The sequence below is a fragment of the Canis lupus genome, chromosome X, assembly GCF_048164855.1.
Source record: "Canis lupus baileyi chromosome X, mCanLup2.hap1, whole genome shotgun sequence".
Taxonomy (NCBI): Eukaryota; Metazoa; Chordata; class Mammalia; order Carnivora; family Canidae; genus Canis; species Canis lupus.
Window position 1 is genome coordinate 21,731,926 of NC_132876.1, and position 26,528 is coordinate 21,758,453.

Consider the following 26,528-nt stretch of genomic DNA (forward strand, 5'->3'; position numbering starts at 1 on the left):
ATTCAAAAAGACATATGAACCCTTATGTTTATTGCAGCATTATTTATAATAGCCAAGATACAGAAGGAACGTAAGTGTTCACTGATAGATGAATGGATTTAAAAATATGATATATACACACAATGAGATATTACAAAGTTATATTATTTTTATTTATATTTTATTTATATTATAAAAATGCGATCTTGCCATTTGCAACAACATAGATGGATCTAGAGGGCATTATGCTAAGAAAATAAATCAGGCAAAGACAAACACTATATGATTTCACTTATATGTGGAATCTAAAAAACAAACCAAGTGAACAAACAAAATAATAGAGACAGAATCATAAATACAGAGAACAAATTGGTGGTTGCCAGACGGGAAGGGACTGGGGAATGATCAAAACAGGTGAAGAGGATTAAGAGGTACCAATGTCCGGGATCCCTGGGTGGCGCAGCGGTTTGGCGCCTGCCTTTGGCCCAGGGCGCGATTCTGGAGACCTGGGATCGAATCCCACATCGGGCTCCCGGTGCATGGAGCCTGCTTCTCCCTCTGCCTGTGTCTCTGCCTCTCTCTCTCTCTCTCTCTCTGACTATCATAAATAAATAAATAAAATTAAAAAAAAAAAGAGGTACCAATGTCCAGTTATAAGATAAATAAGTCACGGGGATTAAAAGTACAGCATAGAGAATATGGTCAATGATATTGTAATAACATTGTATGATGATAGATGGTAACAACACTTACTGTGATGAGCACAGCATAATGTATAAAATTGTCAAATCACTGTGTCACACACCTGAAACTAATATAACATTGTACATCAAGTACATTTCAATTAGAAAATAATTCATTTGAAAAAATAAAGGAGAATCATTACCAATTTTTCTCAAACTATTCCAAAATATAGAATAATAAGACACCCTCCTAACTTATTTTGTAAGACCAGCATTAGCCTGCTACCAAATGCAGACAAAGACATCACAATAAAATAAAACCACACACCAATACTCCTGATGAATAAATTTAGATGTAAAACTCCCTCAACAAAACACTGGTAAATTGAATCAGCCACATATTACAAAGATTAACACCATGACAAAGCGGGATATATCTGTAATGCAAGGGTGGTTTAACATATGAAAAACAGCCAATGTAATACACTACATTAATAGAATAAAGGAAGAAAATATATTATTTCAATTGATGCAGAAAAGCAGTTGGCAAAATCCAACATAAAGGTCAGTAGACCCTACACTTAGGATTACAATGTAAAAAAATCACAAAAGACCATTGCTCTCACTCTAAGAATGAGACCAAGCTACATGACATTAAAAAGTATGGTGTTTTCTCAATACCATCAGAAAGTTGAGGCTACAAAATAACAAAAATGAACTATTTTCCAGAAAAAGATAAGCCATTCCTGAGAGACTCATGGCCATTTCATCCCTAGAAGAATGTCATGGATAGAAGTAAGATGAAATCTGCTGAACTTCTTAAGGAAACATTAAATATCTTATATTGATTGATGTGACGTTTCAGATTCCCAAGGAGTTTCATTCAATAAGTTAATTTGTACCCATTCACCAACTACTTCCCAAAGTCTTCCTAAGTGCATGGAGGTAATAGAACAAAATCTGATAACAGGGTTAAAGCTGACAGATATCCCACCCCAAGTTGTGTTGTGCAGGAGAACTGAGCAAAACTGTTACGAGAACTGCAGGTCTTCTATGAGTACAAGTCAGAGGCTGATGAACGCTAATAATAGTTGAAAGACAACTCTCCACAACACTCCAAATCTTGAGCTAGTTAGTACAAGATAGCAGCTAAAGTAGTCCTCTAAAGACTGGGGGCAGAGCATTAATGTGATGTAACATCTTTTGAAGCACAAAGAACTAGAGGCAGGACTGGAGAGCTAAGAAGACATATCAAAGAACTGAGACGTTCTCCAAGCTCTGAAATAAAAAGAAATTCTCCATAGTTTTTAAAGTGGGCAGCACGTTGTAATGCACATAAAAAATATCTTCACAGTTCCATCTGTGCTCAGATCCTCTGCTCTGATATAGGGAAAGCCTGCACACAAATGTTTATAGCAGCTTTGTTCTTAATTGTCAAAACTTGAAAGCAACCAAAATGCCCTTCATGAGGCAAATGAATAAACACACTGTAGTATATCCTTACTATGGAATAATGTTAAACAGTGCTAAAAAGAAATGAGCTGTCAAGCCACAAAAAGACATGGAGGAAACTTAAATGCACATAACTAAGTGAAAGAAGCCAATCTAAAAAAGCTATATACGGTATGATTCCAAGTATGTGATATTCTGAAAGGCAAATTTATGGAGACAATGAAAAGACCAATAGTTGACAGGAGTTCTGTAGGAGGTAGGAAGGGATGAATAAGTGAAGCATTATAATGGGATTTTTAGGGCAATAAAACAATTATGTATGATACTATAATGATGAATACATGTCATTATATATTTGTCAAAATGCACATAATTTATAACAAAGAATAAACTATCATGAATTATGGACTTTATTTAATAATAATGTATCAATATTGGATCATCAATTGTAACAAATGTATCACAGTAATGCAAAATATTAAATATAGGGGAGTGGTGCCTGGGTGGCCCAGTCATTTGGGCCTCCCATTCTTGGTTTCAGCTGGGGTCATGATCTCGAGGTGGTGAGTTCAAGCCCTGAGTCAGGCTCCAAACTCAGCATGGAATTTGCTGAGGTTTCTCTCTCTCTCTCCCTCTGCCCCCCCACCTCATCCTGTGCACTCTCTCTCTCTCTCTCATCTATCTCTATCTCTATCTCTATCTCTATCTCCATCTCTCTCTCTTTCACGAATAAATAAATCTTAAAAAAAACAAATATAGAGGAAATGGGGAGTGGTTTGTGAGGTAAATGGAATGTCTATTTTTTCCTATTTTTTTTCTTGTAAACTTAAACTGCTAAAAAGAAGTCATAAAGACTATCAATTAAAAACATTTAAAATGCACTGAAAGTAGTTCTTAGAGGGAAAATTGAGAGGTATAAAATGTACAACGAAAAGAAGAAAAATATCAAATGAACAACCTAAGCTTCCACCTTCAGACACTGAAAAAAGAGGCAAATAAAAGGAAAAGATAAAGATTGGGGCAGAAAGTAATTATTAATAGAAAAACAAAACCAAAGTGTTATATTTTTTGTAAAGATCAACAAAATTGACACACATTTAGGTAGAATGACCAAGATAAAAAGCTAGAAGACTCAAATTACTAAAGAATAAGAGATGGGATTTACTACCTACCTTACAGAAATAAAAGGGTTTATAAGAGAATACCATGAACAGTGGTATGCTAACAAACTAGATAAATAAGATGAACAAATATCTGGAAAAATACAAACTATTGAAAATGACACAATAAGAAATAGAAAATATATATAGACACATAAGAGAAAAGAGATTGAATTAGTGATCAATAACTTCTTATAAATAAAAGCCCAAGACCAAATGGTATCACTGGTGAATGCCATCCAACTACTTTAAAGTTAAAAAATATATATATTTTTAAAGAGTCAACAGCAGTCCTTTTCAAACTCTTCCAAAAAATTGAGAAGCATTTCTTTACAACTAATATTAAGACCAGTAGTATTATCATACCAAAATGATAAAAACAGAGCATAAGAAAAGAAACTACAGACCAATATCCTCTATGAATATGGGTAAAAATTCTTCAACAAAGTGCTAGCAAACTGAATCCAGAAACACATAAAAAAAACACACAACATTCGGTATAAGTTGGATTTATCCTAGAAATGCAAGCTTAGTTCAGATTCCAAAATTGAATCTCTGCAATATACCATATTTACAGAATAAAAGACAAAAACCACACAGTCACCTCAATAGAGGAGCAAAAAGCATTTGACAAAATTCCACATTCATTCAATGCTAACAGCATTAAGAAAAAACTAGGAACAGAAAGGAACTTCCTCAGCCTGATAAAGGACATCAACGAAAAACGCCAACTAAAACCTCACTTAATGGTAAAAGACTCTAAGTTTCATCCTAAGATCAGGAACAACACAGAATGTCCATTCTTACACATCTATACAACATTGTACTGAGATACAATCTAGGACAATTAGATAAGGAAATGAAATCAAACTCATCCAGATTAGAAAGTAAGAAGTAAAGCTATATATACTTGTAGATGACATAATATTATACATATGAAGTCCTACAAAATACACAAAAAAACTCTTGAAATGAATAAATTAGTTGTCAGATCACAAGCAAAAGATAAAAAATCTATTTCAATTGCATTTCAATTACAATTTTCAATTGTATTGCACACAAATAATGAAAAATCTAATAATTAAGAAATAAGTTCCATCCACAGTAGTGCCAAAAGTAAGAAAATATATAGGAATAAATTTTAACAAAATACATGCAAGACATAAGCTTTTTAAACTAGAAAACATTGCTGAAAAAAAGTAAAAGAAATCTAAATAAATGGAAAGATGCTCCATGTTCACAGATACGAATGCATAATTGTTATCAATATACAAATTCAACACAATCCCCATCAAGATTCAACTGGCTACTTTTTACAATTTTACAATCTCATCATAAAATTTAAATAGAAACGCAAGGAGTCCAATACAGCCAAAACAATTTTGACAGAATAGAATTAAGTTGGACAACCCACAATTCCCACTTTCAAAGCATACTACAAAATTACACTAATTAAAAGAATATGGTTCTTATATAAAGATAGACATATAGATCAATGGAAAAAATTAAAAGTCCAGAAATAAACTCTACACATATGGTCAATTGATTTTGATGAGGATTCCAAGACAAAGTAACAGACCTAGATAGTCTCTTCAACAAATGCTACTGGAACAACCAAATATCCATGTGTAAAAGAATGAAATTAGGGGATCCCTGGGTGGCTCAGCGGTTTAGCGCCTGCCTTCAGCCCAGGGCATGATCCTGGAGTCCCAGGATTGAGTCCCACATCAGGCTCCCTGAGTGGAGCCTGCTTCTCCCTCTGACTGGGTCTCTGCCTCTCTCTCTCTCTCTCTCTCTCTCTGTATCTAATGAATAAATAAATAAAATATTTAGAAAAAAAGAATGAAATTAGACCACTACCTTACACCATACACAAAAATTAACTCAAATAGATCACATACATAAACATAAGTTAAAACTATGAAATTATTAGAAGAAAATTTAAGATTTAATTTTTATGGTTTTGGTGTTGACAAATGGGTTTTTTTCCTGCTCTCTCATTTTATTATTTTTTCATTTTCATTCCAGTACAGTTAACATACAGTGTTATATTAGTTTCAGGTGTACAATATAGTGGTTCAACAATTCTATACATTACTCAGTGCTCATCATGATAAATGTACTCTTAATCCCCATCAACAAGTGGTTTCTTTAATATGAAAATAAAGTGCAAGTGACAGAAGATAAAACAGACTTCATCAAAAACTAAAACCTTTTGTAGTGTGAAGTACATTATCATAGAAGTGAGAAGATAATTCACAGGTTGGGAAAAGCATATGAAAATTATATTTTTGATAAATTACCTACATCTAGTATTTATAAAGAATAGTTATATGTCAATAATAAAAAGAGAAATAAAATATAAAAATATTCCATTGTATATATACAACATCTTCTTTATCCATTTACGAGTCAATGAACATTTGGGCTCTTTCTATAATTTAGTTATTGTAGATAATGCCATTATTAACATAGGGGTGCATGTATCCTTTTGAATCTCTATTTTTGTATCCTTTGGGTAAATATCTAGTAGTGCAATTGCTGGATTGTAGTGTAGTTCTAGTTTTAACTTTATGAGGAACCTTCATACTGTTTTCCACAGTGGCTGCATTAGCTTGCATTCCCACTAATAGTGCAAGAGGGTTCCCCTTTCTCTGCATCTTAGCCAACATCTGTTGTTTCTTGTGTTGTTAAATTTAGCCATTCTGACAGGTGTGAGGTAACTTACTGTAGTTTTGATTTGTATTTCCCTGATGATAGCTATGTTGAGCATCTTTTCATGGTCTGTTAGCCACATGGATGTCTTCTTTGGATTAATGTCTATTATGTCTTCTGCCCATTTCTTAACTGAACAATTGATTTTTTGAGTGTTTGGTAAGTTTTTTTAATAGATTTTGGATACTAACCCTTTATCAGGCATGTCATTTGCAAATATCTTCTCCCATTCTGAAGGTTGCTTTTTAGTTTTGTTGATTGTTTCTTTTTCTGTGCAAAAGCTTTTTACTATAACGAGGTCTCAATTGTTCATTTTTACTTTTGTTTCCCTTGCCTCTGGCAATTTGTTTAGTAAGAAGTTGCTATAGCCCCATCAAAGAGGTTGCTGCCTGTGTTCTCTAGGATTTTGACATTTTCCTGTCTCATATTTAGGTTTTTCATCCACTTTGTATTCATTTTTGTGTATGGTGGAAGGTGGTCCAGCTTCATTCTTCTACATGTAACTGTCCAGTTTTCCAACACCATTTGAAAGAAACCTTACTATTTGCAACAATGTGGATGGAGCTAGAGTGTATATTACGCTAAATGAAATAAGTCAATCAAAGAAAGACAAATATCATATGATTTCACTCATTTGTGGAATTTAAGAAACAAAACAGATGAACATAGGGAAAAAGGGAAAGAAGAAAGACATAGACTCTTAGCTATAGAGAACAAACTCAGGGTTGCCAGGGAGATAGAGAAGAAGTTGGATGGGAAGGTGGACTAAATGGGTGATGGGAATTAAAGAGGGACTTGTGATGAGCACTGGGTATTGTATGTGATGAATCCATAAATTCTACTCTTGAAACTAATATTGCACTGTATGTTGACTGGTTAGAATTTAAATAAAAACTTGAAATAAAAAATATATTTATATATAAATAGGCAGACTTTAAATAGACATTTCTTTAAAGATTATACATAAATAGCAAATGAACACATGAAAAGATGCTCAGTATTGTGAGTCATTAAGGAATCATAAGTCAAAAGCACAATCAAATGTCATTTTGTACCTACCACGATGGTTGTAATTTAAAAAGACGAAAAACTGGGATCCCTGGGTGGCACAGTGGTTTAGCGCCTGCCTTTGGCCCAGGGCGCGATCCTGGAGACCCGGGATCGAATCCCACGTCGGGCTCCCGGTGCATGGAGCCTGCTTCTCCCTCTGCCTATGTCTCTGCCTCTCTCTCTCTCTCTCTGTGACTATCATAAATAAATTTAAAAAAAAAAAGACGAAAAACTAACAATATTGGCAAAAATATGAAGAAATTGGAAACTTCATACATTGCAGGTGGAATGGGAAAATGATGCAGCTACTTTGGAAAACAGTGTGACATTTCCTCAAAGGATTAAACATAGAGTTTCTATTTGTTTTTTGTTTTTTGTTTTTTGTTTTTTTTAGATTTTCTATTTGAATCCCAAATTCCTCTCCTATGTATTTATCCCAGAGAAATAAAAACATATGTGCATGCAAAAATTTGTACTTAAATGTTCATAGTATCATTATTCATAGCAGTCAAAAGTGGAAACAACCCAAATACCTGTTGAAGGGATAGATAAAGTGTGGTATGTTCATGATATAGAATACTTTACTGCCAATAAAAATGAATCTAGTACTTACATATAATCCAATATGGGTCAACCTTGAAAACATTATGTGAAGTAAAAGAATACAGTCACCAAATGACACATATTATGTGGTTCCCTTTATAGAAAATGTTTGCAATATGTAACTTTATAGAGACAGACCTTAAGTTAGTAATTAATTGCCAAGAGCTGAAGGCTAAAGAGAATGGGGAGTGACTGCAAATGTGTATAAGTTTTCTTTGAGCAGGGAGATAAATGTTGCAAATGTGAAGTGCTTACAGATAACTCTGACAGAAAGGCAAGACTATTGAAAACTAAAAATATATCTATAATACATATAAAACTAAAAATATATATAATGCACATAAAACTATAAAATATATTATATGTATATATATATACATAATTCAGCCATAAAAAAGAAGGAAATCCTGCCATTTGCAACAACACGGTTGCACCTTGAAGGCATTAAGCTAAGTGAAATAACTCAGACAGAGAAAGACAAAATACTGTATGATCTCACTTAGACATGGAATCTAAAAACATCAAACTCATAGAAACAGAGAGTAGAATTGTGGTTGCCAGAGCTGAGGGGTGGGAAATAGAGAAGTATTGGTCAAAGGATACAAACTTTCAATTATAAAATGAGTAATTTCCAGGGATCTAATTCACAGCATGATGATGACAGTTTATAATACTGTATTATGTACTTGAAAGTTGCTATGAGAGTAGAGCTTTAATGTTCTCACCACCACCGCCACATAACAATAAAATGGTAAGTATGTGACATACAGGATATGTGAACTAACCTTATTGCAGTAAACACTTTGCACTATATATGTATCAAATTATCACATCGTAAACCTTAAACTTACACAATGTTATATGTCAATTATATCTCAATAAAGCTGGAGGGAAAATTACAGCAATCAAGAGAGATAGTACTGGGACACCTGGGTGGCTCAGCGGTTAAGCATCTGCCTTCGGTTCAGGGCGATCCTGGAATCCAGGGATCAGATGGAGTCCCTCATCCGGCTCCCTGCATGGAGCCTGCTAATCTCTCTGTCTCTCTGTCTCTGTCTCTGTCTCTCTCTCTCCCTCATGATTAAATAAATAAATCTAAAGAGAGAGAGAGAGAGAGAGAGAGAGAGATGGTACTGACATAAAAGTAAACAAATAGAGCATCAGAAAGAGTAAAAAATGCAGAAATATACACAAAATGAATGATCAATTGATTTTGGACAAAGTCGTATAGGCAATTAAACAGCAAATTATAGTCTTTTCAATAAATGTTGCTAGAAAATGTGGATACATGTGGAAGAAAAAAATGAACTTCAATTCATACTTCACACTATATACAAAATCAACTCAAAATACATTGTAAACAGAAAAAGAAAAACTAAAAATATAACTTTTATTTTTATTTTCTTAATATGTATCACATTGATTAGCATCACTAGACTTTGGAGAAATGCGAATCTAAACCAGAATGAGAAACGATTCATACCACTAGCAAAGCCGTAATCAAAAAGATGTAATAAAAATGGCTGGCAAGGATGTAAAGAAATGGGAACTTTCATGCATCACTGGTAAGAATGTAAAATAGTACACTCACTTAAAAAAAAAAAACCTGGCACTTTCTCAAAAATGTTAAAAGTGGAGTTGCCATATGACCCAGAAACTCCATTCCTAGGTACAGTACCTAAGAAATAAAACTGTATCTTCACACAAAAACTTGTACATAAGTTTTATAGCAGAATTATTTATGATAAGAAAAAGGGGAAACAACTCACGTGGCTTTCAACTGATGATTGGATGAATAAAACTAGAAAACTTCTGGAATAAACATACCAGAAAACAGTAGGGGGCCTGGGATGCAAAATTGAAGGACCTCTTTGCTCTCAGGGACCTGCACAACTTTGCAAGTGAGATCCTCCTTAAGTTTTGTGCCCAAGGCTCCTCATCTTCTCACTGTAATGTAGACTTTGGGAGAAATGCTTAGTGATTTGGGGACAGTCAAAAATTCTTACAAAGGACACTAAAAGTAAGATCCTAAGATTTTTTGACATTATGATCAGAACTTTGTTAAAAAAAAAAAAAAAAACTTCTGCTCTTTGAAAGATTCTGTTAAGAGAATGAAAGACAAGTCACAGACTGGAAAAAATAATAATCCAGAATGTATAAAGAACTTTCAGCTGTCTCAAAAATCTGAGCTAAAGCGAGGCAGAAGATTTGGACAGATACATAACCAAAGGATGAGGTAAAGTATGAAAAATGCTCAGTATAATTATTGAGTAAGTACATGCAAGTTAAATATGGTACATCCATATAATAAAATGTTATTTGGTATTAAAAAGGAATGAAGTACTGATGCATGTTATCATATAGATGAAACTTGAAAATGATATGCTACATGAAAGAAGCCACTCACAATATATCACACATTCTATGACTCCATTTCCATGAAATGTCTAGAATAGAAAAACCTGCAGAGATAGAAAGTAATTTAGTGGTTGCCTAAGCTTGGGGAAGGGAAGGATAGTGACTGTTAATTGGTATATGGTTGCTTTTTGGAGTGGTGAATATAGGATTAAATTAGGCTATGGCAATGGTTGCACAACTCTGTGAATACAATTAAAAATATTGAATTGTAAACTCTAAATTATGAATTCTATAATATGGAAATTATATCTAAATAATTTTTTTAAATATCCAGGAGACTTGTACTCAGGATAAGATCACATAGATCTTTTTTGCTCAAGCTCCTCACTACTAAATACAACTATAAACCCTGGAAATAACTGCAGAGCAAACCAAAAGAGAATTCTGAAAGATGAAAGAGGAAGATGCACTGACTTGAAATCCCAGGACTGGAGAAACAGCACAATATCAAGACATCCTATGACCTCTCACCCAACAGAAAAAAGTGACCCAGGCCTGCCATTTCCTGAATTCCAGCTTCATTTTAGCAACACAAGGTGGTCCAGGTAGGCTCATTGTTCCTCTAGATCTAGGTGCTCAAGTCCCACCTACAACAGGTGAGCCAGACAGCAGTACAAATCAACAGCAGAAAGATAACAGAAAACTTTCAAAACTTGGAAATGAAACTAACCTTCTAAATAATCCATGGGTCAAAGAGGAAGTCTCAAGGGAAATAAAAATATATTGAGCAGAATGAAAATACAACATATCAACACTTGTGGTACCCTGTGAAAGTACTGAGGCTTACATTAGAAAAGAGAAGACAGTCATGTAAGTTCCTACCTAAAGACTCAAGAGAAGAAGAGAAAATAAAACCAGAATAAAGCAGAAGAAAGGATGTATTTGAGGTGAGTTAGACTCAAAGGGCTGTTATTTGATGGGAATGAGGTAGAAATGGAATATAAATGAGCGGAGAATTAGAGAAGGAGATGACCTGGGGCATGTGAAAGGATTGCTGAGTGGCCTGAGGAACCATCTCAGGTTGGAAATTCTACCTACTAGATACATCAATGTGTGGAGTGCTACTCCTTTCTCTCACATGAGCCATTATTTGATTGCAGAGATCAGATTTACAGAGGATCTCAAACCTGAAAATAACTAGCACAGATGTGGTATTTGGAGGGAAATAGGTTGAAGATGTGGTCAGTTCAAAATCAATATTCCTTGGCATCTGGCTGGATAAGGACAGAAATAAAGAGGAAAGGAAGGGCTTGAGCTACTGGCTATCTCAATGAAGCTAAATAGTAGATCATGTATGTCCTAGCCACTGTTAGGAGATTCCAGTCACAGTGGAGTTGAGTCTTCAGAAGTCCAGTCATTCCCAGTGGTGCCAAGTAGCTTGAAGTACTAAGAATTGAAAGGACAGGGTGGTGAAGTAAGGGTGTGTGGGATGGGTCTTCCATGCAGATATTGTTGAGGTCCACCTAGGGTAAGGAAAGCATTTGGAGTATTGGGGAAGAGTGAGGCTAATGCCCACATCTACTCACCACCTTCAGCTCAAACTTCCTGGTTAGCAGTCAGCATTGAGGAGGAACATAAGGAAAACAATAATTTGGGGGAGGGGGACCTGGTTTCAGGGAAGGCCAGGAAGTAAAAGGATTGTTTTGAAACAATCTACTTTCCTGCTTATTATCTGGCTTGTGTGTGGTTTTTTAAACTGAGTGGGGAAAGCACAGGCAAACTCTTCTGGGGACACATTTTACTATTTTGGTCCTGTAAAGTTTTGGGAATGGCAGTCAGAAGGTTTGTCTGAGTATTAATCCAGATCTCTGACCTCAAACATGTTGTTTCCCAATAGAAGCCCTTGTGTGACCACTTATATAAGGTAAGAGTTGGAATGGATGACCTCTACATTTCCCACTGGCTTTAATATCTATGGGCCCTAGATGCAACCTCTAGGGTCCACCTGAGAGAGTAGGTGTCTAACACATTGTCCTATCTACACAGAAAAGACCTATGAGGAAGGAACATGAAACCCTCTTGTTGAAAGTGCAAATCCCATCCAAAAAACTTCCCAAAGATATCACCATGCATCTTCTTGTCTAGAGGAAGAATTCTAAAATGGATGGTCTAGCACGATCTAGTGGTTAAACCTCCAGCTTTGGAGACTGGCTGTTTTCCACTTACCAGATATGTCATTTGGGCAGATTATTTGACCTCTCTGTATTTCATTTTTTTCAAGGAAAAAAAATGAGGATTACAGTAACATGTATCTCATAGAGTTGTGAATATTAAAAAAAGTAATGCATGTAAAGCTTCAAATCCAGTGGCAGACACTTTGGAAAAACTCAATATGTGTCAACTATCATTATAATAATGATTATAATTTTAAAAAATAAAAAATAATGATTATAATTATTATAAGAGGGACCCGATATTACATTTCTGCTCTCTGTAAAACTCAATGTGAGGAAATACCCTAAAGCAAAGTGTGCAAAAATAAATAATACACAACATTTCACCTTCTGAGGCCCTGTCCTCGATACGGGAAATTTCCAAGCATGTCATGAAGTCTTAAGGTTGGAAGTGTCATCAATCAAACAGCTACATGTTATTCTCTTACCCCTAAAAATCATAGATTTTTCAGATGCTTTCAAGTTTTCATTTTTCACTAGTTTAAGTGGGGAATTGAGACCATCTAGCGATCTCTCCTTTTATTCCCCTCCTTTCCCCATTGGAGGCCCTCCTCTTAAGCTTCATTCTTTCTTACTTCTCCTTTGTCCCTCCTCAACCATTTATTCTACTTTGTTCCATTCTCTTTATTCAATCACAGCCTTTTCCATCTTCCATTTTACTCCTTTTTACTCCCTCTTCCTCTTTATCCCATATCCCTCCTCTTTATTCCATGTCCCCAGCCCATAACCTCTGCCTCTTTATTCCCCATCAGTCTTGCTTTTTATACCCCATAAACCACCTTTTGTCCCCATCACCTCCAACCTTTCATCTCACAACACTTTCCCCTTTATATTCCATCACTTTCTCTTCCTCATTCCCCACCAACCCTCCCTTTTATCCCATATCCATCCTCCCCTATATTCCCCATTATCCTTCCCTTTTATCTCATGTCCCCCATTTATTCCATGTCCCCCACATCTCTGTTTATTACCCATCACCACCTCTTTATTCCCCATCACCCCTTTTTATTCCCCATACCCCCTTTTGTCCCCAAACATTCACCCCATTATCCCACATCACCTCCTCCCCTTTATCCCACAACACCCTACCCCTCCATACTCCATCAGCTCTGCCCCCTTATTTCCCATTATCTCTCCTTTTTATCCCATTTATTCTAACTCTTCCTTTCTCTGTATTTAATCAAGCCTCTTCCCTTGTCTTCCATTTTACTCCTTTTAACTCATCACCCTCTTCCTCTTTATCTCATGCCCCCTCTTTATTGAATGTCAACCACCCTCCCCTTTATTCCCCATCACTGCCTTATTCCCCACCACCCCTGCTTTTTATTCACCATAAACCCCCTTTTTCCCCATCACTTCCACCCCTTTATCACACATTACCCTTCCCCTTCATACCTCATCACCTCCTCTCCTTTATTTCCCACCACCCCTCCCTTTATGCCATTTATTCTACTTTAACTCTTCCATTATCTTTATTCAACTACAGGTCTTCCCATCTTCCATTTTATTTTTACACCTCATCACCCTCTTCCTCTTTATTCCATGTCACCCACCCCTCCCACTTATTCATCACCCCTGTTTTTTATCCCCCATAACTTCCCTTTTGTCCTCATCATATCCATCCCTTTATCCCATATCACCCTTCCACTTCCCCCATCACCTCTTCCTCTATTCCCCATCACTCCTCCCCTTTTGTCCCTATTACCTCCACTTCTTTATTCCACATCATTCTTCTCCTTTATTCATTATTCCCTCCCCTTTATTCATGTCATGTCTCCCCATTATTCCCCATAACCCCTCCTCTTTATTCCACATGTCCCCTCTGCTTTTTCCCCCTCTGCTTTATTCCATTCCTTTTCATCCCTTTAATCCATGTCACCCTCTCTCCTTTATTCCTCTTCCCTCTCTTTCCCCTTCAGCTCCAATCAGTTTCCCAACTCATCAGCACAATTTTCAAATTAAAACACACACACACACACACACACACACACACACACACACACGGTAAGCCATGAATATGCTGTCACAATACAGATGTTTATTAATGATTAAGTGCCAGAGAAGTTTTAACAATCACAAATCTTCGAGCTCTGTGGTTGTTACCCATTGTGTGATCAATTTCTATCCCTCAATACAATACATTCTTCATTCTGTGGACCTTAGCAGTTGTTACCCATCAATATCAGCTATAATTTTGGATGTCATACATAACCCATATCTGTGTGTTACCAGAGCATGTCCCGCAAATTTGTACCGTCCTGCATAGAGGAACTACAGAGACGATAGGTAAGAACATTTTAATCAGGTGACTTTAACTACTTGGAACTATGTGTTTCTACCTAACTAGCTGTTTTGCTGACAACAGGGTGTGAAATCCAGCTGTCTGTAAAACAGATCTAGGTAATAAAATCAGATTTTTCCTCTAACTTTTGATCCCAGAAGGCTAGTTAGGCTTATATTTGAGGTTTCCCTGTTAGCATGACCTGAGCAAAACTGCACAGAATTTTGGGAGTGGCTGTTGGATGAGCCATTGGTCTAAATAATTTGGAGGGGAGAAAATCCTGAGGTGGTGGAGTTGCTGCGGGGACACGGCTATGAGTTGGTGTGACATGGTTTAGCATTAATTGTTTGTCAGCTGTCAGTAGGCTGACCTAACGTCCTAGCATGCGTCTTGAGGGCCTTTCCAATTGAGCTCTCGGGAGGAAGGAAGGAAAGTCAGGAAAAACATGCAATTCCCTTTTGGGGTGAGGGAAAGCACCTCGAGATTTGTGAGCTTCTCTGGGACAAGGTGTTACCACAAATGTCACATCAATTAATTGAAGGGCTGCAGTGTGGGAAAGCCAAGATCAGGGGTAAAAGAGAAAGGCAAGGTAGCACCAGGGAGCCTGGGCATGACACAGAAACATCTCTGCTTTTACTAGCTAAAGGAACCAAACATCCCCAGTGAAGGGGCTGGCTGTGTGTTTGGAATTCTCAGCCTGACCCGAGCATCAGGTGGAAATCCTTCTTACCCTCAGATCTTTACCTTCAACAGTCTCCTCAATGTTTCCTGTGACATCCCAGGTCTACCCCCACCCTTTTCCCCTGTCCGGCACCTTATAGAAGGAAAAACATCTAAGGAAAGAAGTAGCCGATGCCAGTTTTGGCCTCCTTCTCCCGGGGCACACGGAGCAATGGGCGGTCTTGCTCCAGAATGGGAGGGTTACCCGCTCCTTCCTCATCGTCATGGGAACGGGCAGTGCCGGGAGGCACAGCTGGCTCCTCAGAGGAACCTGGAAAATAGCAACAATGTTAACTCCTTATATTTCTAGACTTCATACTTTGCATAGCACCCAAGGGACTAAGACCTAATTTTGCCCTTCAAATGCAATATGAGGCAAGAAGCTAGGATAGGAATGACTATCCCCATTTGACATGTTAAGAAGACTGCGGCCTAACAGTAGAACATAGATCTCTAAATCTAGGCCCACTGTGGAAGGTGGTGGGGATAGGGCTGAGTTAGAGAACAGAAAGAGTGAGACAGATACCCCGTGCTCAGAGCAAAAGGACAATACCACCAGGAAGGTGGGGAAGAGGGAGGCCTCCTAATAACCACCACCACCCTACAACCAGCCTGACTAATTTCACTAAGCAAATGAGTAACAAAGCTGGAGCTGGAAGCTTACAGCACTTCATGGAGGGGAGAAAGCAGGTGTCGGTCATCAATGACTCTGGGGAGGACTTATGGTCCATGACTTGGCCAGGCCAAGATTTGTTTTTAAGGAGGGTGGTATCTACAGGAAATGTAACATCTGCATCTTCTGTATGGAACTGGATTGCCTTGGGATGCCAAGCTTCTTTAGAGTCAAGATCCTTAGGCATTGGGACAACTTCCATATTCATGATTTCTTCAAGACTGACAGCCAGGTCTGGCTGAGGGTCTGGAATTTTGTTGAGAATGGAGACCTCTTCAGGCTCTGGAGCCAAATTGGTAACTTCATCCTCTTCAAAAGTGTTGGCTTGGTCTTTTTGAGAACTGGGAATTTCACTGTGGACTTTAGCATCTCCAGGCTCTGGAACCACATTAAAAACTGAGTTGTTTTCAAGACTGGGGTTTTCTTTAGAGTCTTGGATTCCACTGACATCAGAAGCTTCTTTGTGCCCTGGGATTTCTTCAGCATCTGAGGCTTCTTCATCGTTTGGGATTCCACTCATAGCTGAAGATTCTTCTTGGTCTTGAATTTCATCAATCTCAGTCACATCTTTAGGGCTTGTTACCACATAGAGAACTGGGACCTCCTCAGGGATGGAGTCTTCTTCAGAGCCAGCAATTCCATTGATTTCTGGAGTTTCTTCCTGATCTGGAATTGCATCAGCATTTAAGGATTCATCATCATTTGGGATTTCATCAAGAGCTGGGACCTCTTCAAGATTAGGATCTTCTTCAAAACCTGGGTTTTCATCATTACCTGAAGCATCTACATGGTCTGGGATTTCATGGGTGTCTGGGGCTTCTTCATTGGTTGGGATTACATGGAGATAGGAAATTTCTGCAAGGTCAAGATTTTGGTTGTCTTCACAGTCTGGTCCTTCTTTAGGGTCAGGATTTGGGTTTTCTCCAGGATTCGGGATTTGCACATTGGGGGCTCCTTCAGGGTCTGGGACCATATCAAAATATGGTATTTCTTCAAAGTCTGGGATTTCAATGAGTTCAGGAGCTTCATCATCAGGGTCTAGAATACCTTCAAGGGGAGGAAGATCATCAAAAATCAGGGTATCATCATTGTCGTCGTCATCATCTTCATCTTCTTCATCAAGCTCTGGGATGCCTTTGAAATGTGGGCCTTGAATCTCAAGGTCATTTGGGATCTCAAGACCTTGAACTTCCCCAAAGACTACTCCTTGATTGAGATACTCATATACTAGCTCTTCGTGGACTGACACATCTTCCTCAGAGGACTCAACTTCCTCAAGGGACTCATCTTCAGCAAGGACCTGGCCTTCACCAAAGGATTGACCTTCAGCAAGGGCCTGATCTCCAGCAAGGGCCTGACCTCCAGCAGGGAACTGACCTTCATCAAAGGGCTTGCTCTGACCAAGGACAGCTGCCCGGGCTTCAGCAGAATTTTCCACTGGATCAGAAAGTAAAGCATCCTCTTCCATCTTTATGCGTGCACTCCTGGATGGGAATGAATTTGAAAAAGCGAGTCAGTTTTTATCCTTAGTTTGTCTAACATGATGGTGGTCTGGGATTAGAAGGAAATTCTGCACCAGGCTAAGCTTAAACAAACCAAGAAAACACTCACTGGATCTTCCTCAAATTCCTGCGTCTGATAAAGTCCAGGGCTTCAGGACTGGATTTCCATACACGCTTAGCAACCTGCTTCTGAATATGGGGAGGCACCTGAGAGTAAAATGAGCAATGTTAGCCTTTATTACATGACATTTTTATTTTTTTATTTTTTTGCATGGCATTTTTAAATTTACACTCATCCTTATCAGGACTGAAAGCACCATGACCAGCTAATGTAGGAGGAATTTCTGGGAGATTTGGTGGCTACCTTCTTTGGCTACCCTCAGGGATATATGTACAACTCTCCCTTGCCTTGAGAGTAGGAGAGAGATAGCTGTGAAATAAATTTGCCCAGAAGTTCCATTTACCTGGAAGAGGATATCCCAGTTATCAATCATGGCACGGACCACATTGACAGAAGCAACATAATGGTCAATCCCCAGTCTTGTCTTCCTGGACTCCCTCTTGGCAAATCTCCCTTTCTTCAGGAGAGCAGATCCAAACACCAGAGCCAAATTGGTGGAAGTCATACGGTTGCCTGAAACCTATGAAAAGGAAAGCAGAAAGTGATTGCCTCTGAGGTGCTGATGGAAATAACACCAATATAAATGTTTCATTTTGTTCTTGTTTCCCTCTCCCACTGTGTGTCTCTGTCTCTGTCTCTCTCTCTCTCTCATATATTCCCACAATGTCCCCTACTACTCTCTCATTGCCCTTTTCCAGAGTTGGGGTTTTTGTTGTTGTTGTTGTTGTTGTTATTACCAACTGTCCATCAATGCCAATGGAGTCCTCGCAGTTCTCAGTAATTTTATGCAGGGCCTTCAGCAGACGCTCCAGGGTGTCACTATGGCAGGGTGGCATCAGGTAAACCAGCAGTTGCAGTGCAGAAAGCTGATCCTGCGGCTTTAGAGCTAGAAGAAGGAAAATAGGGGCTGGCTCAGGGGGCTAGCCTTGGCAGCAGCCAGATACCAAGAGAGATGTGATTATGCTAGAAAACTGAGGAAATCTATGGAGAAAGTACCCAGGCATCTTGTCTTTGCCTATTCCCAAAGCATTTGAACTCAGGAACTCTAAAAGTAAGAAAGTGCTCCCATCAAAACCAGACCCCTTCTATAGAACCTAGGTTCTTCTTTGCCCTAAGAGGACACGCGCAGCTTCAAGAAACTCTAGAGAAATTTCCAAACAATAGATTTATGATGGAATATTAAGAGATACAGAGAAAGTAATCTGGATATGTGTTTTCATCTTCTGATGTTTCTTCTGTTTTAGTTCCTTGGGGTCCTGCAGCCAGAGCTCTGTCCTGATACCCCTATATCCCCCCTACTACTTCCTTTCCTTGCCTAAGAAGGGAGAGCAGAACACTCACTTGCTGTCAAAAGGAAGGACATGTACAGATCATCTGGCAGCAGCGAGTCCTTCATGTCACGGAAAAACTCCTTGAGGAGTGCAGCCACATCATGCACATTCTGAGTGTCATCCAGCACTACATCCAGACCTTGATCAAATTCTTCACGGAGCTAGAAAGAAGAGAGAGAATACATGGACCCTCTGCCCTGCCCACCTCAGGCCCCCACCAGACATGAACACACCCCCACCCCCCACACACACACCCACACACCTGCTTTTCCTCACTCAAGGAACAGAAGTATAAACATAACCAATTTACCTCCCGCACTCTCTCCTCCGAGTATTCCAGAGTGAAAATCCCCACTGTGCTTAAGCCTGAAAGAAAAAAACAGGGGATGCTAAGTATATCTGGTCCCCCTCTCCCTGGCATTTCCCTTCTCCCCAGCTGAATCCCAACCCCAACTGGTGGCAGGGGAAGGTTCCCATCCTCAAACCCATTTCTCTCCCCATTTCTAGAACACCATTCTTCCCCTTTAATTGCCTCCTACCTTGATTTAACCATCATTTTTTTTTCGGTCCCCTTACCATGTTTTTCAATGAAGCTGCAGCAAGCCTCAACAACCTGGGGTATTTGTTTAGCAATCGGATTGAGGCTCATTTTCCTTTTGGATCCCAGAAGTCGCTGGCCAATTGGAAAGGAAATCTTGGAAAGTTGCAGGGTCTGCAGCAGCAGGGCCCCATCCTCCAGTTCAGCCAGGCTGTCCACAGATACTGCACCCTGTAGAGAAACCCAGAGTGTCTTAAAAATGGGCGCGGGGGCTGGAGTGTCCCTTTGGACCTTCCTGAGGATTCGGTCACATTAATAATAGGAGACATTCTCTCTGTGGCAAGCCAGTTACACCCCTCCAATATGTTCCGTTCGCTCCCCCTCCCTCTGAGGACACAGGCCTTGACCCTCCCATCCCATTCACCCACATTCCTGGATGCCTCAGGAAGGGTCACTGCCTGAACCCTGGAGTGTTTAACTCACTCGACGTCCACGGCGAGTAAACTCCCGGGGCAAGGAGGGCTCATCCCGTCTACGACTGAAAAAGCGCCTGATGCGGCCAAACATCCTTTGCACCACGTTTCCCCGACGACGGCCTGCAGCCTGACCGGTGGATTCTTCAATCTCCATCGCGGCTATTAGTTCAAGATGCTTGCGGCGGGTAAGCTCATTCACCAGCACCTCTTCCAGACGAATGCCAAATGTCTTGAGTGATACAGCTGGGGAGCCAGGGAGAGAAAGAATGAGAAACGTCAACGCTCCGCAGCGCTTAAATCAGGAGGAACTGCAGGGGCTGTGGCACACCTCTCAGCAGCCGCTGGCAGCCAACCCCACCCCTCCAGACCCGCAGCGCCCCTTCCCGGGGAGTGAGCCAAAAAAGACCCTGCAGTGGTTTGGCGAAAAGACTCCTCTCCACTCAAACTACCCCGATGGAGCTCAAGGTCCCTGCCTTAAGTCCTGCCAGGGGATGACAGCCTTGAAGCAGTGAGGGCAGTTTCTTCTGGGCGATCCGTCTGAGGTGGATGCACTGGGAAGGCTTAGGCAGATCAGTTGGGACCGCCCTGTGCCTGTAGCCAGTGGGCCATTTCCTGAAATCATCCCCTACGGTGTTGGGAGGGGGAGTGACCCCAAAATCAGTGGGCATCGCCCAGCCTCCAGTAACCAGGGACTCAATGGCGGGGGGGAGTGGGCAGCGTTCCATTTATTTCCTACCAAAAGTAATAGAGCCCCTCACCCCTCTGCTGTCCTCTCAGAATCAGGAACCACTTCTCAAAGGTGTTTGGACGGTCAATATGTAGAGCTATGGGAAGAGAAAAAAAGACACGCGCACTCACACAAATTGGATTTAATCAATGTCGAAAACATCTCAACGTATTGATCCACAGGGAGGGGTATAGCAAACAACTCAGTCCAGGATGCTGAAAGTGTTGTGTTTGCTCCCAGCCTCAGTTTCCCCGTTTGACAACGGGACCAAGCCTATCTACCACACCTGAGACTCGAAGAATTTAACCAGATCAGATGATCGGAGGCGCGGCGTGAGCACCGCACACCGTGTCAAGCAGGGTAGTAATTCCACTCAAGGCTTCAAGCATCAATTGCTGGCTCCATGGCTCCCGGACAGTGCAACAGGCTAGGGGAGGGGCTCCGCCTGCGGCGGCAAGTAGGGGTCGCCAAGTTCCTATGGATGCGCTCGCGCCTGGGCTGCCGTCCGCTCCCAGCGCCGCAGTCCGAGAAGCGGCGACTCGTACTGTCCTGGCGCTCAGACCCCCGGCAGCCAGGTCTCCACGACCCTCGCGTGGCTACCTCAGGCCACGCCCTCTGAATGCGCCTGGCGAGCCCGCCGCCCCCACACTTCTCACTGCCGCAGGGGGGCCCCTCGGCCCGTGCGCCCCCTCCTTCCCACCTCCCCCTGGGCGGCCGAGTCCGCTCGCACTCCCGGTCCCCGCACTCTCAGACCCCATCCAGGGTTCCGTACAGCCCGCTCACCCGCAGCTGGCTGAGGTGGGCAGCGCTCGCAGCGCACCTCCCGCCAACGCTCCCGCTCCCGCTCCAGAGCCCGCACCGCCCTCCCGCTCTGTGCCGGGATTGGCGTGTGTCTCTCCCAACTGTCTCGCTATCTCCCTGGACTCGCCATCTCTTGAGCATGCCGTCTCTGTGCGTCCCGGTCCTTTCTCGGAGTGTCCCTCTCGCACTGACTTGTTCGCGCACCGCACCTGGTGCGTCTGTCTCTTCACCTGCCCTCTGTCCACCTGTCTGTCCCTGCCATTCGCCTGTCTGTCTGACCGCCCCTCCAGCCCCCAGGTTTTGACCCAACTCAACTAATCTCGACCTCCCCCACATTCAGCAAATACCCTTCAACTCCCGCTTCCTCAGTTGTCCCGGCACCAAGGGACCTGAGAGGGAGCCTCTCCTACCCTCCTGGACCCCCGACTCGGCCCGTCCTGCCCGGGGTCCGCTCGCCCGAAGGAGGGGACGCCACGTTCCGGGCCAGCTCACCTCTGTTAGGTTTGAATTCAGAGAGGAAATGTCTGGCCACGAGTTCGTGGTAAGCAGTCTCTTGCAGCTTCAGACGCTCCAGCTCCGACAGACTGTGTATCGATATCATCTTCGTCCTGCGGTCCGGATTGTGTCCTGGGGCTCCTCCCAGGACGTTTACTAAAAAAATAAAGGCGGACAATAACAGCAAAGGGGGCATGATTCTGGGGCACAGTGTCCTTGCTGCCTTCAGAAAAGGAATGCAGCCACCCATTCTGGAATCGATGATTATCAAGGCTGCATCATCCAATTGTCACTGGACCTGGTGGAAGGAGCTATGGGGGGGAGGGTGGCAAAGGGGGAGGGAAAACTGGGAGGCGGCTTCACCCTCAAGCAGAGCTGCCTCTGGTTGCTTATTTAAAAAAAAAAAAAAAAAGAACTTAAAAAAAATCAGCCCTGAACCGACAGTCCAGAAAACAGAAAGCCCAATTAGGCAAAAGGAAAAAAGGGGAATAAAAAAAAAAAAGAAAAAAGAAGGAAAAAGGATTAAAAGAAAACCAACCAACCTTACTCATAATTTTGAAATGTACACTGAGACAAGAATAAGGTAATATTGTCCATCAATTAACTAGGACATTGATGGAGTTCATTTTTATTTTTTAATGATACTACTCTATGCTGTCCAGGTTGAATGAAATGGGCACATCCATCTAGGTTAGGAGCACTGAAAATTTGTACAGCTCTTCCAGAAAGCAAACTGGACACATAAGTATGGAGCCAAATATCATCCCCAGGCCCTTTGACCCAGTAATTCCCTTCTAGGAATCTATCCTAATGAAATCTTCCTTCAGACAGGAAAAACTATATGTACATGAGCCATAACAGGAAAGCATTTAAGGAAAAAAGCTAGCCCAGCAACAAGACTAGTTATATAAATTATGGAATGACCACAGTCTGGAAAATTATGTAATCATTAAACTGATGTTTACAAAGAGCTTTTAAATAGCAAATACAAAATATAGAATTGTATTAATCATGATTACAACCATGTGAAGGAAAATATGCACAAAAATAAAAGAAATGCACCCCAATACAAACAGCATCTGTATTAAGTGGTAGGATTTTATTTGCCTTATGCCTTTTCTCTATTTATCAAAAATTGTACAACTTGATTATATTTTTTTCATGAACAGAACATCAATTTGTACCAAAACAAACAAACATCATGTCCAGGCCATTTCTAATGAGACTCCCTACACAGGATTGGTGATCAGAGTGAAGTCTTAGTGTATTGGCAAACCTGTTCTATATGTCCCTTCTCCATGGTACCTATCTCAGGCTCCTCTGGGGCTTCATAGGATCCCCCAGTGGGGATCTCTCTGGACTCCATGCAGTATTCTTTCCTGCACATCCTGGCCTCTGTTACTCATTTGCTCTTTCATTCATTTTTTAAAAAATCGATATGAACTGCCTACTTTGTGCCAGATACTAAAGATTCAAATATGAGCAAGATAATGCTACTCTTTTCATAAAGGATCTAACAGCGAAGTGAAGGAAATACGCAAGGCAGCAACAATTTACAAAACCTTGTGATAAGTCAATGGCCAAGACATAAACAAAGTACTGTGAGAGCAGAACATCTAAGTCAGCCCTGGGGGCAAGGGGTGTGGAGAAATGGATGTCCAGAGAGAGAACAGCTTGTGCAAAGGCAGAGAGATGGGAAAGAGGTTGTTATATTCTTAAAACTGTCCAAAGGGGATGGAAGGAGATAAATCTGCATAGGCAGGGATGAGCTCAGGGATGGCCCTGTAAGCCATGTTATGGAGCTGGACCTTCTCCTGAAGGCAGTAGACAACTACTGCAGGGTTTTCAATAGAGAGTGACAGAGTCAGAGCTGCAGTTGGAAAAAGCACAGGAAGCAGTGAAAACCCGGGTTTGGGTAGAGTCTGAAGCAGGTAGATGAGCCAAGAGGCAACGAGATGCTGATACTAGCCATTGTCACTGGGGCTGGGGCAGGAAATGGATTTTATGGGTAGAACTGATGGAACTCAGAGGAATTGTGATAAAAAGGAAAGAATTTAGGACAGCTCCAAAGGTTATGGTTTGGAGTGAGTGAGTGGATGCTGGTTCTTGACAGAGAAGATAATTTGGGGAACTAAACCTTTTGATAAGAAGGGAAATGGTCACATGTCATTTTTTTTCTGAGCTCCCCTTTTCCATGGAGTTTTATGGTAACATTCTATATATTATAGTTGAGTGGGGGGAGGGAGCTTAAATCCCAAAGATCAGGTACATATATGGCTTTGACAAAGGAAAAGTAAGTAGGAGTTTATTATTCAATAATCTAATACATGAGCTCTGTCCAAAAACAAACACAAGCAAACCCACAGACCCACAAAAATCCCACCCCTCTTTTGTTTCCAAAATTTTCTTTGCCTACTTTCCTTGATGGCCAAAGTCATGCATATCAGTAATAAATTCTTGCCAGATAACTAAGGTGCAGTATGAGAAAAGACCAGGAGTCTTTCTATGGCTTCAGAACTGAGCTAGCAGGAAAATCCTTAACATGGATTTTTTTAAAGCTATTTTGACTGCAAAGCACCATCCCCTGGACCCAAGGTGAATGCCTAAGCCCAACTACTAAACTGCATCCACAAGACTGATCATTTTAACCAAAGATTATGCACAGCACCCACCTCAGTCCTAGACTAAGTCTCTAGCAAGCCCCCATTCACAATAGCAGGTCCATAACCTATTAGTCCAGGGTCTCATCCTGACACACACAGCCTAGTTCTGGCTGAATTTTTCTGACATTACTCTCCCTTTCCCCCTTTCCTCCCCTTTCCCCTTGCCCCGATCCAGACATTTATGTACCTGTTTTGGAGTTGCAGCTCCTTCTTCTTCCTCCGCTTCCCAGATCTGGTCATCCAAAGAGTAGGCTGGTTCTTTTACCCAAAATCAAGATGAAAATCGATCCCTCTCTTCCCCCAAAATAAGGTAAGAACAAACAAGAAAACCTCAAAACAACACCAGCCAAAAGAGAGAGAGAGAGAGAAAGAGAGAGAGAAGCCTTTGAGAGATGAGTCAGCCTCGATGCTTACAATTACGAAGGAAATCAAAGGCCTTAGAATAAACCGTTTGTCATTGCCTCCTGCTCAAAGATAGAGGGCTAAACTTAAGAGCAATCATATGCTGCAGTTGTACCAGTAAAACTGACACTGTCTTGCTTGCCTTCAAGTCTCCCAAGGCACCAGGAGAATACAGGACAGAGCAGAGTTAGGGAGGCCAGTGTGCCCAAACAGGAAGCAGATGGAAAAGGTGTGTAGGGGGGCAAGTAAGCCAACTTCTATGCCACCACGAGACAGAGAGGCAGGTATCAGGTTTGTAAGATCTGAATACTTGTCTTTAGGCCTGGTTTTCCAAGCTCCTCATGGGGAACAAGGTGCCAAGAGACCTCTGGCTCCAAAGTGTCTTCCCCTTCCCCCTTCAGCATGGGGCTGGCCTGAAGTGACCACAACACCAAAAAATACACAAGCAGGAAGGGGAAAAGCAGGACCTATCAAGCAGTACCTATCAGTTTCAGCCTAGAATTGAAGACATTTGCAAAAATAATATCCTAAGACAAATATCTCTGGAGTTACAGCTAGGTAGAACCAAGTGCAAAGCCAAGCTTTACCATTTGTTACCTGTGTGACCTCAGGAAAATCAGTTGAATTCCCTGAGCCTCAGTGACTTCCTCCATAAAATGGGGAATTGATGCAATACCCACTTCAGCAGTTGTGTGAGAATTAAATGAATAATGTATGTGTGATATTTAGCATTGGTTTTTAATAAACACATTGATCTTGAAGGTTCTTTGCAAAGGGTCTGAGTTTACCAGAAAATATCATGTTTCAAAAGTAATTATATAAAATTAGAATTTGTATCAATGCATACAACATCTTACTCTGTTCAAGCTCTGCTAAATTTGAATTAAATTAAAACAGGTAAAGAGGGATCCCTGGGTGGCGCAGCGGTTTGGCGCCTGCCTTTGGCCCAGGGCGCGGTCCTGGAGACCTGGGATCGAATCCCACGTCGGGCTCCCGGTGCATGGAGCCTGCTTCTCCCTCTGCCTGTGTCTCTGCCTCTCTCTCTCTCACTGTGTGCCTATCATAAATAAATAAAAGTTTAAAAAAAAAAAAAAAACAGGTAAAGAGGGCAGCCCCGGTGGCTCAGCAGTTTAGCGCCTGCCTTCGGCCCAGGGCGTGGTCCTGGAGACCTGGGATTGAGTCCCACGTCGTCGGGCTCCCTGCATGGAGCCTGCTTCTCCCTCTGCCTGTGTCTGTCTGTCTCTCTCTCTCTCTCTCTCTCTCTGTGTGTCTCTCATGAATAGATAAATAAAATCTTAAAAATAAATAAATAAATAAATAAATAAATAAATAAATAAATAAATCAGGTAAAGAGATCTTGGGAGACTGTTGGGAATAGATCTTTCTTCTTCAATCTCCAATGGCATCAGGTCAAGTCTTTAAAAAAAATCTTACAAATTTAGGAAAACTAACTATATAGCTTAATTTTTCAAATGCTAGTATTCATGTTAGTAAAATGCCTATATGTCTCAAAATTTGTTTTTCTTTTGAACCATCCAATTTTACATTGTCACTGGCAAAAGAA

The 26,528-nt window shown here is 40.9% G+C and overlaps 1 protein-coding gene across 4 annotated transcripts in view; it reads right to left on the reverse strand.

Moving 5' to 3' along the window:
- Positions 1–14,259: 14,259 nt before the first annotated feature.
- ARHGAP36 (Rho GTPase activating protein 36) overlaps positions 14,260–26,528 on the reverse strand; it is a 31,339-nt gene continuing 19,070 nt past the window's right edge. The window contains exons 1-12 of one of the 4 annotated variants that reach the window (XM_072817626.1): positions 24,750–24,894; positions 21,897–22,055; positions 20,635–20,700; positions 19,884–20,119; positions 19,439–19,631; positions 19,173–19,228; positions 18,873–19,023; positions 18,269–18,417; positions 17,875–18,051; positions 17,520–17,617; positions 17,286–17,392; positions 14,260–15,506 (exon numbers count right to left, since the gene is read on the reverse strand). In XM_072817626.1, the coding sequence (XP_072673727.1) occupies positions 15,349–15,506; positions 17,286–17,392; positions 17,520–17,617; positions 17,875–18,051; positions 18,269–18,417; positions 18,873–19,023; positions 19,173–19,228; positions 19,439–19,631; positions 19,884–20,119; positions 20,635–20,700; positions 21,897–22,005 (1,500 nt within the window). In that variant the 5' untranslated portion in view covers positions 22,006–22,055; positions 24,750–24,894 and the 3' untranslated portion in view covers positions 14,260–15,348. Of the gene's footprint in view, positions 15,507–17,285; positions 17,393–17,519; positions 17,618–17,874; positions 18,052–18,268; positions 18,418–18,872; positions 19,024–19,172; positions 19,229–19,438; positions 19,632–19,883; positions 20,120–20,634; positions 20,701–20,889; positions 21,158–21,896; positions 22,202–24,749; positions 24,895–26,528 lie in introns of those variants that run through there. The other 3 variants (XM_072817625.1, XM_072817624.1, XM_072817628.1) reach the window with 3 other exon arrangements.